Here is a 19,779-nt window from a genome sequence, read left to right as displayed (position 1 = left end):
TCAGTTAGACTTGAGGGCACATTGTCCCAAGGTTGATGGTTCAATTTGTATTAAAAACATACTGAGCTGTTTGAAATTCTACCACAAGGTGGCAACATTAAACCAGCCTCTGATACTACTCCCACTGCTTGAAGTCCATTTGCAGGTCTCAAAATTGTGTTGATTATTCGAAAAAAAAAAAAAAAGTTAAATCAGCATGTTTATATTCAAAATTAAGTAGCTCAGACAAAGTCATCTTTAATTGTGTTTTATTAAAATGTTTCACTCATTCAGTCCATCACAGTAACAAAAGTGAATTTGTGAAATGTGAAGTATGTTAACGGTCATTTAAAAACACAAGTCAAATATTACAAACAAAGAGTGCTACATTATGCCGTGTAGAACTGTGAAATCTCCCCAAAACATTTAATTCACTGTTTTTCCCCTAAATCCAGAAGATAAAATGTAAAAGAAGTGCAAACATTAGTAAACAGAACATAAAAATATCAGTAGGTTTATACAAAGTGCAACAAGAACAGATCCCTTGCAGGTCATTGAACAATTTAAAGTGTTAATATGCACAAAGGTTTGTGATGCCATGTTGAGACAACTTTGTAAACACATTCAGACAGTTTTCCTTTTGGTCAAGATTCACATTTAAAATTCAATAATATTGCATCAATATATATATGTATGTGTGGACACTTAATAGTTAGCTTTGTACACGAATACATACTTTAATGTCTTCCTTGTAAAAATTAGACCAAATGTGCCCAAACGAACAGGGACTAATTAAATTTTAGCAGCATCATTGGCGCTTGTTGCCAGAGGGAAAACACCTGATTAGTCAGAAAACTTTATTCAAAATAAATATATAAATAAATACAGTATTGTGAGACTCATTTCATAAAAACTGGCAGCCCTCTTTAGCAGGTTAGTATTACTGGTATCCTACAGACAGTGGTTTTATTGCACAAGAGCAACAGGGAACAACTCCCCCTTGGCACGGACCAAACTCAGTCGATGAGTATCAAGTTGTCAGTAAAATGAAACCTGACATGCATTCACTCAAATCCAGAAAAACGCAACCCGCCTTCCCCGAAGAAATTCTGCATAGAATTGAATGGATGGCATGAGAGATCAGTTCATGTTCAGACCCTCGACCGTGGTGACACTGAATTATTCTATGCAGGATCTCAGATTTAAGGTCAACTAAACAGTTGCTTTTTGGTCAGACCCATTCAAAATGTCCCCCTTTTTCTGTTGAGGTGTAGTGAGTTACCCCCCAGCCAGCGGGGTGCCACTGCACTACTGCACCAGTTCATCAGTAGCAGCCGTCTCTCCAGGTGCTGTCACGAAGGGCACTGAGGGTGGACAAGCTCTTTGGAGGCGTCAGTAAACTGAGGAAAACAACAAAGACACCGGTCAGTTATTTTAGTAAAACTGAACATGCTTAAACAACATTATATGGATATATGGATTTGTTTTGTACCAACTGATTTGCATCTGTTTTGTCATCAAACCAACAACCACTGAAGAATAGTCAAATAAACAAATAGTCAAACTAAATATTGCTAGAAATTAAAGATTTCATCTATAATATTAAATCACTAAAAAAAACATGTAGATAGACCAGTGAAGCAACATAACAATTGCATTTATCAAGAGTCAGTGCATTATTTCACAATAAAATTGTTTTATGTAGCAAATTATGTAATTTGGGTGACTGATATTTGATATTATTAGTAATAATAATTAGTTGTTTGTTGTTTTTTCTTTTCTTTTTTTTTTTTTTTTTTTTTTACTATTCCAGTGTTTTATTTAAGCCATCTTAGTATCTCCCAGTTTAGGTATGTTAAGCTCAAAAACAACCACTAGATGTTGCTGTGGCTTTAAAAAGCATTGCTTTACAGTTCTCTGCCTTTCAAGAACACACATTTTACAGTTTCAGTTTAAAGTTTTGGCACAACAGAATTAGATGTAATGTCAGTTTAAAGTAAAAACTAAGCTGAAGTTCAAAGGGAGGTTTAAATCTAATATTACTTAAGTTTAAGCTTGTTTTAAAGCTGTGTGCAACATAATTTAAAGTTAAGTCATGATTTAATAAAAATTAAATTTTACCTGAAATTGGGGAACATCTTAAAATATATATTACACTATAATCTGTACTGAATAACCTCAAATTTTAATAGTAGTGCTGCTTTTTCTCCACTTTGCTGTTACAAAATCACTCTGTGACCTTTTAGTAAATGTGAACTGATGCACTGACTGCTTACTGCCAAAAAACCCTGCCCTTACAAGAATTAATATTAATATTTAATCCAGTAATAAGGTTATTTTTTATGAAGAGGGGTTTACCTTCGTGCTGGTTGGGCCACCTTGCTTCGGGGGGTGGAGCTTGTGGTGCCAACAAAGGAGGCGGGGCGGGGCAGGCCGCTGCGGGGAGTGGCTGGGGTGGAAGTGGGAGTCCCCCCACCAGCTGGTTTACTGAGCAGAGGGATCCCACTGCCTACCCCGCCGTTAGCCCCACTGCTGCTGCTGCTGCTGCTCAGAGACTGGAGGCTGGCGGAGGTCGGCATCGACGCCGAGCCCTTGATGGTGGGACTGACGTAGGCGGTGGCTTTCAGTGGTTGTCGTGACAATGAGGTGAAGTTTCCGACGCTCTGGACCCTGTTCTGTAGCTGGCCGGGGGAGGGGACTGGTGGTGGGAAAAGGAAGCCAAAATTAGAGATCTTTCTGCAGAATGATAAACTTAAATCCAAAAAAGAACAGCACTGAAACAAGAGAACTGGTGTCTTACTGGAGGACTGCAGTCGAGCCAGACCACTGGACGAATCAAAACTCTGGCTGTTACGAAGCAAACAAGGGGAAGCGCTAGGATTGGTTGGAATGGGCACACTGGGCATGCTGGGAGCTCTGACAAGGTTAGGCATGCTCCTCCGCAGCTTATCTAACAGGGACAGAGAGAAAAAACCCACACAAATGAATATAAATGAAGCTAAAAGATGCACTAGGGCTGATTTTTTGTTGATTTCCTATGAATTTATTTATTGGAAATATACAAAGTAAAGTATAAGTCCAGAAATAATAAGCCTTAATATGTAGGTGCGTCAATCAGTAGAATTATAACAGTGGTAAAATGTCGAGGAACGGGGTCGTTGCGAAAATACATTCTGGCTTTTTTTTTAAATAACAGAATTTTGACTTGAGGTGTGCCAAGAAACACAAAAAAAAACCCTATATCACTGTCCTAAATCACAAACAATAAACAAGTCTCGAGATACAAATAAATACAATATATGTGTGCGCTGTTGGTCATGCCTGTTCTTTTTACGACTCCTTCCCATAAGACAGCTCATAAAGCTGGCCGTGATCTCCTTTACCGTAACAAGCGTTTCCAGCCCCCTCAGTCAGATATACACTCCAAACTCTTAATCCAATCAAACTCTCTCTCTTCTCAGAACGGAAACACACGCCAATCTGAGAGCTTTAAGAGCGGTTGTACAAGAGGCTTAGACAGGGTTATTATTAAGCGGTGAGAACATCGGTGTGGGTCAGTCCGGGGCGTCAATGGATGACTAAATAAGGCGGGATACGCCTCAAAATGGGAAAAATGATGAAAACACATTTATAAGTAATGAATTAATGGGTTTAAAGTAGGTGTTTTTAATCACAGACAAGTTGGATACATGTTCAGTAACAAATGTTTAATGTTCATGAGATTAAAAGTTTTAGGAAGTTAAGTTTCATTTGGAATTTAGTTTAAAACAATGTTGACTTACTCTCAAATTCGGCTGGACGCCATGACGAAGTTTCCCCAAAACAATACGGCCAACAGCATAAACATATATACAAATACACACATAAATATTTCACGCACAAAACATATAAACAGAGATAACTGATTAGTACGATTGACAGCAATCACAGTGGTATATTTCAAAGTTAGCAAGGTCAAAGCTACCATGTTTCTATGTCATCTTTTTTTTTTTTAGACACAAACCTAAAGGGAGTCTCCAAAGACATACTTCTTTAATGGGTATGAAGTGATGCATTATGGGAAGTGTAGGATCCAGGGCTTTTGGATATCTTCATCGATTGCAATCATTGCTCATTTTTATATCAGTCTCTTGCACATCTAATTTTATAGAAATGCAATACTGAAGTGCCTGAGTATATTTATTGAGTTTTGTCCAATTTGGGGCAACAGAACGAGCTACAAACACAACATAAATTATCACATGATGGGCAGCCATAACCTCCTACCTTTAAGTCAAAGTCTGAAGAACTAACAATATCAGTTCTTCTTATTCAGTGTTCTAATTTTTAGTTTCACAGGAATCCCACTCCTTTTTAGAGATAATTTTCCAGGACATTTTCAGTGACCAGCTAGACAAGCTGGTATGAAAGACAGGGATTGTTTTCATTTTTATTCTGTGAGGTAAAATTATTGATTTTGCTATTGAATTCTGGTTGGTTTGGAAAGAAAATTAAAAAAAATCTCTCATTTGGAGTTGTGTTTCCCTCAAATATTCCTGTTTGCGCCATTTTGGTCTCCTCCATCTCCTGAGGAAAATATCTGGCTCTTACGCTGCTAAATGCTCCACAAAAAGAAAAGAAAAGAAAAAGTCAAAAAAGTCTTTTTTTTTTGTAAGTTTGTGCAGATTCTCATTTGAGTCCAGGAGAAAAGAAGGCTTGAAAAAAGAAGCAAAGTTAAAAAGAGTGTTTCTCACCTGATCAGTGGCAAAACATAATTTAACCAGCTAAAAAAAAAAAAGTCCAACTAAAAAACTATATTTCAACACTGTACCATGCTGTCAGACAGCCTTTTCTGATGGGAAACCACTGGTATATAAACCAAATATCAACCAACCAGACTCAACTGGTGAAATAAGTAATTTTACCTTGCAGAACATAGGAGTTGTTGGGCTTCTGCTGCCTCAATCTATTAGTTTGCTTGTGTTATTGTGTGACTTTGGTGAATCTGAACTATCCTTTTAAAACACCAAAGTCACACAGCAACACAAACAAACAGATCTGGGCAACAGTAGACCAGAAATGCACCTGTTCTGTGAGGTAAAATTACTGATTTTGCCCATGAAGTTTGGTTGGTTTGGGGAGAGTGATATAACAGTAGTTTCCCATCGGAAAACGCTCTGACAGTGGAGTAAAGTTGTGATTTTTTATTTTTAATCGGTGGACCCTTTTTAAGTGGCTAAAATACTTTTATCTGCTGACCTGTCCAGGTCAAGTCATTGCTTAGCTTCTACGCTAGTAACTGTGGTCATGCCAACCTGTGTCGACTGTAGCTTGCAAGCTGACTATGGATAAGTACCTCATACAACCCTATATCAAATAATCCAAACTATCCCTTTAAAAGAGTGTTGTCTCACCTGATCCTGGTCTGAAGCCCTGTGGCTCGGCTGCGCTGAGGCTGCCCAATCCCAGTCCCAGGGACTGGGACTGAGGTTGGAAGGCGAACCCAGCGGAAGGGTAAGGAGGGGTGGAGGGGGTGGAAGGAGGGGTGGACAGGGAACTTGTGCTTCTTCGCCAGTCTCGGATGCTGGAGAAGGTGTGGGAGTGCGGAAGGCGGGTGAGGCGTGGCTGGGGTGGGGGCAGGAGGCCGTAGTCTTCGTCGTCCTCCTCGTCTTCCTCCTCCAGGTCGGGGCCGGCGCTGAGCTGGCTGAGCTGGAAGGTGAAGCTCTGGCTGCGGCGGTTGGCCAGGACTGATGACGTGCTGGCGTAGTCCTGTCTTAGACCTGGGGGAGCGAGATATGAGGACCAGCGTGCAAAAACAAACACACACACACACACACACACACAGACAGGACAAACACACACAGACACAATCATCACCTCCTGGGATTAATGAAGCTGAAGTAGCGATGAGCTCTGAGATCTGGTGTCACATGTTAAAATATTAGAAAGGAGGGAACAATAGAGACAAATGGACAGCAGAAGAAGTGAGACACACAAAGACAGAGACAACTAGAGAAACATGAAATCCAATTTCCAAATAATGCTCTGAAATGATTTAGACTAAACTTTGCTTGGATGCAGATAAACAGATGTTGCTATTAAACTAAGTCTAGGACCTGGACCAAATGTGCTATTCAGTTCTGCACATTTGTTCTATTATCAAGTGATTAGAACACTCAAGTAACAAAATGAGCCAATTTTAAAGTGTACTTTTAAAATAAAATCAAGAACAATCAATTTCACAAACGTTTCTGGTCAGTTAATTAAAAATGCAATGCACAAATAATATTATTTCTGCCTATAAATGTGTTGGAAAATATAAATATGAATCAGACTGATAGTCATTTGTAAGGGCCTGTTTCTACATTGCCTTTTTTTTTTCTTTTCTGAGCAGTAGCGTGTTTTCAGTTGTTCCCTGTGAGGCAGAGCCTGTCTGCCAACCTTCCTCCCTTTTTTTGTGCGGCCTCTGAGCGCTTCTAGTCGAAAATCTCTGAACATTTCAGAAGGATGCTGGTCCCTTTTTTCAGGCAACCAATCATATATTAGACTCGTCACCCTGGTAACAAAAAAGAAAAAAATGCAGGAGAATTTGCCTTTCATGATTTATTTTTTTTTCCGATTGTCTGATGTGCACCAGAGAGCTGAAACTCAACTCACGTCAGGGCTGGACAGCAGAGAGAAAGACGTTTTTAAAAGTGTGTCTTCAGCTCTCAGTACTTTTGTATCTCCTAACTGAAACTCTGTGGTTTGAATTTTAGTTTCTCTCCTGTGTGGCTGTTTGTACTTTCAGTTATCTGCTTTATTTTACTGTTTCGTGTAGCTTACAGCTGAAAGGAGTCATATCAAGTTACTGCTGATGAAATCCCAACATTTCCTGATTTTCCTGCTTCATTATAAAGAGTTTTAGATAACTTTGAAGATGGGAATCTTCTGTTTGCTGATCTTACTGAAAACCTGTCAAACAAATAGGTAAAAATAAATAATAAAAAGCAAAAGGACCATGCTGGACTATGCAACAACGGCAGCATAGGAATTTTTAAACAAAACCAATGCACATCGTTGTTATTTAAACCACAAAGACGCTTCATCCCAGCTCTTCGAGCACCCTGCAAACACGTCTCTGCCAGAAAAAAAAGGTCTATCCAACCCTAAATTAACGCCATATTTTCATGCCTCCTCTGCAATGTCTCCGGCCCACAGTTTGGGAACCAATGATCTAAAATAAGGAACAATACAGTCAGCGCGCAGTGAGCCAGATTCCCTACAATTTGTTTTTAATTATACACCATTTCTCGGAGCAGGAGGATGGAACTACTGTCATTAGGCATGTAACATCTCAACAGGCAGAGCTACAATACTGCATGTTTAGTCAATAACTCACTCTCTTCCTGCAGTCGGGCCATAACTTGGACGTCAGTGAGGTCTTGCAGTTTGTATCCCAGGGCGATGGAGTCGTCCTCCACCTCTGAGGCGCCGAGGTCACTGTCCATGGACGACTGGGGACTCAGGGGTGAGCGCCGGAGGCTGCGGCCTTCGAAATGAGAACAAACCCAGTCTGAGAGAAACGAGTTTACCAACAACTTCCCCTCGATCTCATCTTACCTTTCCAGCTCGTCTGTGACACAACCACAGGTGTTAAACAAATCAGACAGGCACAGTTTGGGCAGCTCTGTAATGAGAAAAGCACCCTAGAGTCTTCTGAGTGTCCTCTACATAACGATGAAGGATCCAAACTAATGGAGGCCGATACTTAACTCTGAGAATTAGAGCCTATTAAGCACCAGTGAGGCAGGAATATTATCACGGAGGTTATAACAACCTTTCCCCAGTTAATGATATTCCTCATATCTGCACATTATTACCGCTCTCTAAAATAATCCTTTCCATCATTTGTGTTATTCTAATTACTTTTGTCACATTTTGCTCTCATGTGCTCACTCAGGCCAGATTTCTGCAGCCTTTATTAGCATTTTTGGGTCATATTTCACCCAAATTTTACATAACAACATGTTTTCTCACTTAACGCTAATGGTAGTTCACTTCAGCTTCTTTCCACTGAGGACACAGTCTCTCCAGTATTGAGACACTTTGCAGGGAGGTAAACAGGATTATGCTCTAATCTGGACATTGTTTCTAATTGGATTTTTCAATTTGATAAGTAGGGGAGACCAGGGATAATTGTAACACACTCAAATTCTCCTCAGTGGGATTCTTTCTGCCTGTGGAAGAAGAGTGGGATCATTTCACCTCTGCAGACTTTTAACAAAAAACATGTTTATGAGATAAGAAATTTAATTTTTACTCAAAAGTTTAGATTAATGCGAACTGTACACAATTTTATACATGAACAAACTATGTAAACATAGGTGTTGCTAGCTAGCATATGAAATTTTAATATGGCTGCAAGACTGGGGCAATTAACCCTTCCTGAGTCCTGCCCCTTTTTGCTCTATGCTCCAATAACAGTTGAGCAAACTTTGGTGCCTTGATCAACTTTCTCCTTTTCCTGTTAAAGCGACAGAGTCACATCTTAAGTTAGCAATTGTTAGCAAATCTTAGCTAATGTTACTAAAGCTCTAGCTAACTAACAATGAAATAAGCTAGTTTACTTTTTTACTTTTTTGATTTTGGTAATTTTTATTTTTGACATATTTTGTGGTTATTATGGTGGAACACTGCTACTTTTGTCCACAGGGGCCTCCAAAATCAGCAAAATCAGGAAAGTTCCTTCTAATAGCTTTAAATACTCAAAATCTTTGGCTCTGAATAATAGCATCTTATTGGTGACACAAAAACGGGGCAGATAGATGAAAGTGAGTTTTATATTTGGAACAACACACAGCATATCTAAGAAGGCTTTTTAAAGCCACACTGTTGTTTGAATTAGCACCGTCATGGAATTGAGCCCTGGGCTAAAAAGGCGCCAGGGCGCCCCTGTGGCAGTTAGTTTCTGCTGCTACATAAAGACCCAACAGTCCTCCATTGTGGCCTCTCTTGTTCCCTGCAGCTTTGCCCTATGCTGCGTCTGGAACATTGTTTTTTTCCATCACGAATAATGCACAAAAAGGCTGTGGCACAGATTTATTTCTGCTGCTGAAATGTAGCTCGAAGCTGCAGTGAAAATATATTCTCTTTACTCCCACGACTTCCAGTTGAAATAATATCTAATAAGCTTGTGGCTGACCCAGTTCTATAGTGAGCTTCTTCACCTGCGCATTAATATTCTCATTACGGGAAGCATATTCAGTTTTATGTTCTGCTCCATATGAGGCAGGAGAGGTGCTGAGGCTTACTGCGGCTGTGAGGGAGGAAGGTGGGAGTCCTCTCAGCTACAGGGGAGAGCTCCTTCCCTACAGGACTCAGCGTCCGATGGAGGACCGGGTGGAGCGGGGAGGAGAGGGACGGAACTGAGGAACAGGAGGGAGGAGGAGGGTGGAAACAGAAACGACTCTGTTTTAGTCAAAGTTGAAAGTTGATTTGTTAGAGCTGCACTAGAGATTAATGGGCTAATTCAGGGGTTGTACACTATATTTTGAATATTTTCACCACTTTACTTGGCCATCCAACAGCCTTTCCTGATGGGAAACCACCATTATAACAGCTAAATATCACTCTCTCACACTCAACCAAACTCCACTGACAAAAACAGTAATTTTACCTCAGAGAACACAGGAGTTGTTCATCTGCTGCTACCTTGAACAGTTAATTTGTGCATTTTGTCGGGTGACTTTGGTATTTTAACACATTAGTTCGGAGTCACCGAAGTCACACAGTAACACAAACAAACTGACTGATCAAGGCAGCATCAGAGTAAAACCTCTAGTAAAATTGCTGATTTTGCAGATGGGGCCTGGTTGAGTATGAAGAGTGATATTTGGCTTATATAATAGTGATTTACTGTCATAAAAGACTGCCTGACGGTGAAGCAAAGCAGTGAAAATATCTATAGAATACTCCATCTACTGTAGTTAACACACTGTGAATTAGTACCCCATGCAACACCACTTAAAAAAAATCCAAACTATCCCTTTAAACCTCAGACATCATCTATATTAGACATGTGAATGTTGTGTGGTTACCATGTCTTTCAGACGACTGTGGGGTGGAGCAGGGTTTGGCTGAAGGGGAAGCACTGATGGGCGACACTCCGGCCACCCGACTCAGAGGCGGGCCGGGGGAGGAGGAGGGGGAGGGGCTGGACAGGGAGCTACGCCACCTGGAGACTGAGGAGGGGAGGAGCAGGAGAAGAGAAGACAAGCAGAGGTATCACCATTAAAAAAAAACATTTATATATGATTAGTGTGTATTAAATACCAAGGTACCCAATCAATGAGAAAAGGATTAAGATCCTTTACTCAAGACGAAGTACTAATACCTAATAAATATTTTCAATGTTTTGCAGTTTAATCTTACATATTATATTCTATTGACTACTAGTTCTACAGATTTTAAGCTACAAAAAACATTCTAATGTTTCTGCAGGAACTGCAATTTTTTCGAGTTTAAAATTGTATTTTGACACACAGTTTGCCATTAATATTGCACCTCCTGCAGTAGGCCATATTACTTGTTGAGCCCTAATCCTTACCCATCACCAGTACAGGACTAACTCAACCTTTTATTCAGAATATGTACACAAGTCCTAAAATAAACCTCAGAATAGACCCTTTTCTCACCTCAAAGATCCCGAACTACAAACTGGCTCCAACAACAATAATGCGAATACAAAAATATTCATACGTGACACACAGACACTGAGGAGAGGGCAGCACTGTGCGGCGGTTACCTCACCAGCAGCACTGTGACTGTCACCAGCTACTCTATTCAACAGCTCCACAACAACAAAGCTGTGTTCAACACAACAGAGCTGCTCATACACTGCAGCTGTACCTGGTGCTGAGTGTCTCAGACACACACACACACACACACCTCGGTACTATTCATAGATGTAGAGAAGAAACTTCAACTTGTTTGAAGCACCTCTGATTTGAGTACTGAAGCATTGTGGGAACAAAGATGAATAAAAATGTGCTGCATTGTGCATCTCTTATTAAAGATTCAGGGAGAGGATTTCTCTCTGTTACCTGTCAATGTGAATATAAGCCACTTAGCTATCAAGAGGGGGGGCTGCGTTCCTTTCATGTAAACGGTTGCCACGGCAACAGCTCTCCATTTGACTGTACTCAACCTCAGGCGGAGAGAGAGAGAGAGATAGCAGGGCCAAGCTGGTGGGAGGCTTTCCTCCGCCGCTCCAGCAGAGGACCATTAGCATCGTAGAGGGAAGGAGGTTCACTTCACACCGCCTCTGATGCAACAAGCTGCACAGCTGGTGCAACTTCACAGGACTGAGCCAAGTCAGAGGTCGACTACTGTGACCCAGATACTGCTACACACGGCTGTATCAGAGATTGACATAAGTATGTGGACGCTAGACAATTAAATAACATGATATAATGTCTATGGAGGCATGCTTTCCCCAGTTTAGTGTGGAGGAATTTTATTTTCCTGCACAGACTCTTGACCTCAACCCCATCCAACACATTTGGTGTGTGTCCACAGATTGTGTCCAAGAGAGTTGATAGCACTCATGTCTGTGTGAGGCTGGCTCAGTCCAAAAAAATCTGGTCTGATTTTGTTATCATAGGACAGTAAAATGAGAAGGCCTGTGCAAATAATATGCCCTTTTTTTCATGAACTTAGTGTATGGAGAGCCTACACCACACTGGAAGATATTCAATTACAGCAAATGTAGATGCTTTCATGAACTGGCCGGGGACTGAAGCAAAAGAGCAGTCCAGCACAGACGCATTTCTCTGAAAACGCTGCAGATAATGAGTTAACTGTGGAAGTGTGGGAAGGCCGAGCGGCACACAGACACCGGCGCGCCCACGCAGGTGAGGCGAGCGCCATCTCCTCTCATTAAAGGCTCCGGGGTGTTAAGCTGCCTGTTCGGCTGAGGCCGTGGGAGCTGTCGCCTCCATTCACACTTCACACGCAGCCCTCTGCTCCACTGCCTCCACACACGCACACACACCGAGTCTGCAAAGACACTCATCCACCAGACAAGGGGTTATTCAGCATCTGGACTGATATCCCTGGTCTGATTTTTCCAGGTCGGCTGTTGATAAGCTCAAGACGGGAAGTCTATTTTTAAAAAGTCGATTGGTAACCATGACAACGCTGAACTCAAAACAAGAGACACAGGTCCATTTTCTTGATTTTTTTTTCTCCCAGATATTCTGCTGATTTGTTTTTAAGGAGGCTCAGCGTCTGCTCTTCCTGTTTTACTTCCTCAAATGTTACTTGTTGTTCAGTGTTGCTTCTGCTTCCTCTTCCCCTGTTGTTGCACGATATAATTAAGTTCCATGCAGGTCAGGTGATCGAGGCCTGATCTGCTTAATGCTATGAGGTGGACGCTGGATGGATTATAGCCTGTAAGGTTCACCATCCTGCTGAGTCCCATTAGTCACAGGGAAGTGAGGAAGGTGATCCTGGTTCAAACTGTTTATTGTCACTTTTCATTATTACTTGGCACCTTGTCATTTAGGATTTTTGGTATTACAGGAACAAGTTTCCCAACTGCATTTAAGAAAAGATCTTAACTTATCATAGGATAGGAATTCAGCTATTACAGAGCCATCCTCACTATCATCCTAATTGGCCACGATTAATAGAGCCTCTGAAAAATGCACACAGCACAAATGTGAATTCTTACCCTTTGTGGTTGCAGTAGCGCTGCCCCAAAAATCCAGGACCAGTCATGCTCTAATAATTAGTAGCTCTTAATTATACTTTGCTAGAAATCAGTAATTTGGACAACACAAATGCACAAAACAATAAAGCAATGTGCAATAAAAACAATATTATTGCCAAATAAGCCTGATGATTTAATCAAGAAATATAATCAGTAGACTTACTCTACAATAATAATTGTTTTTAGATGCTCTAAAGTATGAAGAAACATAAAATAAACTTAAAGGGGAACTTGATTTTACACATCAGAGTCTGTTTACAGGTCTTACTACAATGGCTGTTACTAGCCTAAAGCACCTCAAGAAAAGAAAGAAAAGTATGTGGAGTAAAAAAGATGATTTGTCTAACTGTGATGCATCAATTTAATCTTTTTTTTTTTTTAAAGAAAACTGTCCTTTCTGAGTCCAAAAATGTCATAGGAGTGCAGTGCTAAATCAGCAGAGTTCTCGTTTAGGTGCATTTAGTTACTTTCCTACACCGACTAGATAGTTTGCTTAACAAAAATGCAAATTAACACCCACAACTATGACAGCTTTTACTGTTTTTCTATATGCAAATGATGGCCAAAAGCCTCCAAAAGACTGACTAAACTTTGACGATATAAAGACAAGCTGAGAACAGTGACAAAATGTTTATCTGTTATTTACTAATATGTGTTGTAGTTCAATCTCATTTTAATATGATTTTGAGAACATTCACCATAGTAAAAGCCAGTAACATCACCAATACAGACCTAAACAGGTGATCTACCCAGCGATCTGTCTGAAACTCAAGAAAATGAAGTTCATTTCAGCTGACAGACTGCTTCCTTCCCAAGACGAGAGCACTGAGGAATAAAGTCTAGACGAGCAACAATTTAGCACTTTTTCTTGGCCGGCATTTGTGTTGTGTGAGTCAGTGCGCTCCAGTGTTTTTGGCAAGACACCTAAAAGCTGTGTACATCAATTTTAAAATAGCCCGGAGGAGAACAGCACTCTGCAAACTAATCTTCTGCCTTAGCGTTTGGTTTAGTCTGTAGTGTTTGACTAAAGAAGTAAAAACTGTGGGTGAATAAAAGACATCTCATGAAAATAAAAAAGAGGACTAACGTAACATTCTAATAACCCCTAAAGAGCCGTGTAATGATTCCAGTTAGGCCTAGAATGGTTAAGATGACATGTTGTCTATAAAATACTCTTCTACTGCATAATATGACAGGAAAAGTGACAAATCTGAAATTAGAAACACCCCCAGACTGAACTCCAGCTGAACTCCACACTGACGTTTCAGCATCGTTCACTAGACAGTAAGAAACTCCCACAAACATCCACACACACACACACACACACACACACACACACACACAGAAACACAGCTGTTTAACTTTACTTTGCACAGATATCACTGTGGTTAGTGACCCAGATGTGCAGCCAGTTAAGAGATACTGGGATGTAAACAACAGAATGAATATTCAAGACAGCTTCAGCATGCTGTTTTTATCTGTATTTGGAAATGTTGCATGTTAATGCAAGGTGTTAACGCTACGATCAGATCTGCAAGACCACATCTGGAATTAGTCTGGCTTCCATTGTGTTGAGATCTCAGGTAGGTGTAAACACAGTCCGTACAGCAATCTGGGTGACGTATCCAGAAACAGACCACATTTTAATACCGGGTGTAAATGGGATGCAAACCACCGAAAAGTTGACTTCTATGTCTTGGAATGACAACCCAACAATTTTGCCTTTTATTGCTGGCCGTTCAGCAGTTAGAGAGACCAACAGCTGCTCTGTGAACCAGTGTCTAGTTGCATAAAATCACCTCAGACAAAGCTTGTCAAATGGAACCAAGCACTCAGAGCTTCGACGTTAGGTCAGCCCTTGTTTTTGTCTTATATTTTACATTATTAGCTCCAAAAAAGAACTGAACATTTGTGCAGATTTTGCACAGAACTATCTTTAGATCATTCGCTTGGAAAAAAAAAAGAAGCAAACATGTTATTTCAGCGCCCTTGCATGTTTTTTGAATGTTCAGATAATTAAGGTTTGTCATCTCTAACACAGAGAGGAAAGTGGATTTTCTGTGTAGCTGTATGTTCTTGCAGTAGTCTGAACTGTGCTCGTTTGGTAACAAATCCAAGGTGTGATAACACTGACTGAGCTCATTTCTCACGCAGAGCCATGTGATGATGCACAGAAGCATTTAATTTAACACTCTCCGACAACAGTGAGAGGCATGTGGTCCGTCTGCACGTCTCTCGTTGTGCACTGTCTGCTCTTCTGCTGTACAACTAAACCTCCCTGCGGGGCTAATCAAAGTCATTTTCTTTCCGCTCGCTCAGACAATCTGTCGTCTCGTACCTTGTTCCAGTCGGAGGGACAGCGATCGCCGGGCGGCCTCCACCTCTGATTTGGGGGACTCCAGACCCTGCCGGCACCACTGCAGAGGTGTGATGGAGTCATCTGTGGACTCTTTAGCTTTTGATGACACGTACAACCTAGAAATAGACACAGACAATGTACCATTTATGAAAACTCAACATTATAGAGTGTTCAGCCTTGCTTTGAGCTAAATGCTAACAACAGCATGCAGGCTAACTTGTGGATGTTTAGCAGGTATAATGATTACCATGCTTGGACATCTAAATATATGGTAACATTAGCTACTTAGCACTAAACACAATTACGGCAGAGGTTGATGAGAATTAATCATTATTGCAATACATCCAATAGTTGTTCAGACATTTCACTAACGAGACTAAGCTCTTTCTTCTAGAGCTGCAACGATCAGTTAATTATTTGATGAGACGACTGACAGAATTAGTTGCCAACTATTTTGATAACTTAATTGTTTCAGTCATTTTTCAAGCAAAGATCTCAAACATTTGCTGTTTCCTGGTTCTTAAATATGAGTTTTTGGTGATTTTCTTTGTCATTTATGATAGTAGACAAAGAGTCTCTGTGTTTTGGACTGTTTGTTGGACAAATGAGGGAATTTGACTTGGGATTTTGGCAATTGTGATAACCATTTTTTTACATTTTTTGGCATTTTATAGAATAAACAGTGCAGTAATTGTGAAAATAATCTGCAGTCGATCCTGAAAATAACTGTTAGTTGCAGCCCTGGAGAAGACGCGTTGAAAATGAAACAAACAATCACCAGAGTAACAGGTGCCATTGTTCTTTTTCACATTATAAATGACAGTTATGAAGGTATTATAACAATACTCCGTTGAGACTATCTCCCTATGTGGTCCCTGACAGATCACGATTCAGACTCCATCTTTCCTTTGTGTCACCAACTCATCTCCTCCCGAGTCGGGAAAAAATCTCTCCCCCTGGCTTAAGGTGACGCTAAGCTTTTTAGATGTGAGGAAGAGGAGCTGCTCTGTTCAAATGGAGTGGATCAGATTATTCTGACAGGCCTGAACTACTCCGCCGTGGTTTCGCTCTGCGGGCGAACATGGAGGGAGCTGAATTATAGATTAAAACCTTCGCCAGCATCAGGTGAGGGTCTGACCTGAAGCGGACAAACACACCTCAGCTACTATTCCTAGACACAGGCAGGAGGGGACATGCCTGAAATATGAAAACACTGAATAAAACATTAAAGGGATAGTTTTTTTTAAGTGGGGGTGTATGAGGTACACCCTGTAGTCCCTGTATCAAGATAGATGGTGATCAGCATATCCCCAGTTTGTACAAGCAGCACAAGTACAGTTTACATGTTATTGGAGAGCAAAGATGTATATTTTAGTTTACATATTGCTGTCACATGTTTTTGTAAAACAAATTGTCAAGTAAAGTTGAGATTGTAAAGTTTACATAATTATGTGTAAAGAAAAGCATTTAAATATTTCTGTGTAATAAACATAACATTTATACACTTCTGGCTAGAACGTGTAAATTGTACATATTTCTTTGAAAACGTGTAAAATATACATATTTCCATGTAAAAATACAAAGTTTACATATTTTTATGTAAAAAAAACGTAATGTTTATACATTTCTGGCTAAAAACAATGTGAAGTTTGTGTATTTCTGTTTAAGAAATGCAAACTTGACATATTTCTGTGAAAAATAAAGTTTATAGATTTTTGCCTAAAAAGGGTATAAAGTTGATATATTTCTGGATTAAAATGTAAAGTTTACACATTTCTGGCTAAACAAGGTGTAAAGTTTACATAGTATTATGTTAAAAACAAAGTTTATGCTACTGAGAGAGCAACATTTGGTTTATAAAATGGTGGTTTCCAGTCACACAAGGCTGTCTGACGGCAAAATATAACAGTGAAAACATTCTACATATAGTGTAGACTTAAAGTGATATTAATTTTTTTTTTAAATATGATACTCGTGCTGCTTCTGCAAACTGAAGGCATAGTGACCGCCATCTACTGTAGGTAACACACTGACTAGAGATAAGTACCTCATACAACCCCACTTAAAAAAAAACAGAAGGGAAAAAAGGGTGATCCCTTTAATCTGCCTGTGCTGCAGTGCAGAATCAGTCACTCTTTTGATCTCCTGTGTTTCTGCTTTACTCTTCACTCTAAACTCACTGATGTAAATGACGTTGACAAAATATTACAGATGGCCTCCTTAATGGTCAAAACGTAGAATCCACACTTCTCCAAAACAAACTGGCAACTGGAGTGCAAATCAAAGCCCATAAACATCCATGTTATCTTATCTCAGTTTGTCTGTTGACAAAGGATAACATGATTAATCACTTCCTGTTTTGATAATTATCTACTGGTTTTCATCAGGTTTAAAAATGTTTAAAAAAAAGCTATTTGAAGACATCAGTTTGGGTTCTAGTAAGATCTCTTCTAATAAACAATGTATTGATCAGCTGAAAAGGCAAAATCAATTAGTTAGCGATGAAAACACAACTTTGTTGCAACCATGGATGGACTTTGAGACAGGCATGTAAAAGCCCCCCCACCCCTGTCCAGGAGTACACACACACTGAAAGAGACGGTTTCTTGTCATGACAGTTTTTTGTCTCTTTTTTCTCGTGGTCATTTTCTTTGTCTTTTTTTTTTAGTGGTAGTTTTATCTCTTTGTGCTCATGTTTATCTTTGTGGTGGTTTTGTGTCTCTTTGTAGACATATGATTGATGTTTGCAACAAAAGCTGTCAGCTTCCTGTTGTCAGTTCGCCCTGCGAGCAGCAACAACATCAGCAAAATTTCAGTTCCTCATTTTGATTTGGTCTCTTTGCAACAACCTCAAATGTCTTTTTCAGTAGAAGAAGACAAAGAGTGTCAAGTCATGAGGATTCAGACTAGGATTTGAGTGTTTTCTGACAGTTTTTTAAAGAAATTTAAGCAAAACCGCCGCATATCTCGGGGGGAAATTGTGGTACTAACACCGTTATGGTTTAGGGTTTGAAAGACCACTTCTAATAGACACCTTATTGATTAACTGAAAAGGCAAAATCAATTCGTCACTAATGAAAACAGATATTAGTTGCAGTGGTTTCCTGTTGACTGTTCACGCCGCAAGTTACAACAAAATCAGCAAAATTTCGGCTCCTGATTTTGATGAAGTGTCTTTGCAACAACCTCAAACAGCAACTACAACCTTTTTTTAGTAGAAGAAGACAATAAATAACAAGTCATGATCATCAGATCCATTTTCTGCCACTAAAAGAAAAACAATATTGTCATGGTAAGTTTTATCTTACAATTTTCACTTTATAATCGCATAATTATGACTTTCTACGTCATACATAATCAGGACATTTTTATTTGAATCTCAACTGATTTTTAATCTTGTACCTAATATCTCATAGTTTGATGTTTTTATTTTCATCTCATAAATAGGACTTTATGACTTTCTATCCCACTTGTGACTTATGATCATTTTGACTTTTTATGTCACATTTGTGACTCTTATAATTTCAACTTTTCTTGCACAAAATCTGCTTTTTTGTTAAATAATTATGATGTTTTATCTCATGATTATGAATTTTCTATCTGATTTTTAACATCACACCTAATAACTCAAATTTGAGGCTTTTTATCTCACAGTTATCACTTACCAAAGGGATATTATTTTCCTTTTACTGGCAGAAATGGGCTGCCATATGATTTGAGTGTTTTCCTGCTAGCCATCTTTAATAAATTGAAGGAAAACAGCCACACTACATCAAGGAAATTGTTTTAAAGGATGCCACAAACACTTTGAGTTTCTGCTGATTGATTTCTTGTGTGACACTGATGCAAAACCCAGAAAATGGTACTTGGAGATGGATGTGTCTCCTGCACAGAGGAGGAATGGCAGCTTGGTGCAGGCCTCCCCTCTCTGCTGCCTAATTCACTCCCAAGGTGCTGTGCTTTGTCTCGGCTTTGCAGGAGGATGGACAGGCCGGTTATCCAGAAACAATGACGGAATAATCACAGAAATCACACATGTGGCCTTTGCATGACTTAAAGCGAGTGCAAAAAGCAACAAATGGTTGGCAATTGAAAGAAATAGTGAGCAGTTACCATGTTTCATCAGACTCATCCGAGCAGGACAGAGAATTCAAGTCCAAAAGTTCCAGCTCGTCCAGAACCGACGGCTCGGCTCCGTCCTCCGCCTCCCCCGCAGCAGCAGCAGCAGCACCGGCCGCTGCGTCCCCGCCCGCGTGCGGGAGGAAATAGTCGAAAGGCTCCTCCGGGGGCGAGAACGACCCCAAGGACGACTGGCAGAGCAGCGTGGGCAGCGGGCTGGGGAGGCAGTACCCTCCGTACGCCGGGGCCGGAGGCAGCACATGCGGGCCCACGGTGCAGCCGCCCGCCCGGGTCCGCAGCTGCTCGTTCTGCCGCTCCAGCTTCCGCACCAGCTCCTGCAGCTTCTTCACCTCCAGCTCGGCGTTCAGGGTGTTGCTGTTGCAGTCCACCTCGGTCATCATCGCGGGGTTCAGCACGGCTGCCTCCATCGGACCAGAACACACAGAGGAGGGGGAAAGAAAACGTTATTTCAGCCGCTACCCCTCCGCCTCCACCGTGGATGAGAAATGGAGGACAGGTAGGGCTCACCCGTCGCCCTCACACTGATATCTGTATTCTGCGAGCGGTAGTAATCTGTCTAGTACGTCTG

The 19,779-nt window shown here is 40.5% G+C and overlaps 1 protein-coding gene across 4 annotated transcripts; it reads right to left on the bottom strand.

Moving 5' to 3' along the window:
• Positions 1–231: 231 nt before the first annotated feature.
• LOC146304573 (SLAIN motif-containing protein 1-like) lies at positions 232–19,779 on the bottom strand. 4 transcript variants are annotated; one of them, XM_084713643.1, is made up of 10 exons: positions 19,185–19,779; positions 15,051–15,187; positions 10,038–10,181; positions 9,252–9,365; positions 7,340–7,489; positions 5,373–5,738; positions 3,762–3,773; positions 2,780–2,929; positions 2,338–2,677; positions 232–1,379 (listed from the first exon to the last, which is right to left on the bottom strand). In XM_084713643.1, the coding sequence occupies exons 1-10, from the start codon at positions 19,616–19,618 to the stop codon at positions 1,304–1,306; spliced, it is 1,923 nt and encodes a 640-aa protein (XP_084569769.1). In that variant the 5' UTR covers positions 19,619–19,779; the 3' UTR covers positions 232–1,303. The 4 variants fall into 4 exon arrangements, with proteins under 4 accessions (XP_084569769.1, XP_084569770.1, XP_084569771.1 ...); XM_084713644.1 differs by lacking the exon at positions 3,762–3,773; XM_084713645.1 differs by lacking the exon at positions 9,252–9,365.

The sequence above is a fragment of the Lutjanus erythropterus genome, chromosome 24, assembly GCF_056507025.1.
Source record: "Lutjanus erythropterus isolate fLutEry1 chromosome 24, fLutEry1.hap2, whole genome shotgun sequence".
In the NCBI taxonomy this organism is placed as follows: domain Eukaryota; kingdom Metazoa; phylum Chordata; class Actinopteri; order Lutjaniformes; family Lutjanidae; genus Lutjanus; species Lutjanus erythropterus.
The sequence above is the reverse complement of the archived record's forward strand: the minus strand, read 5'-3'. Positions and strand labels throughout refer to the sequence as shown.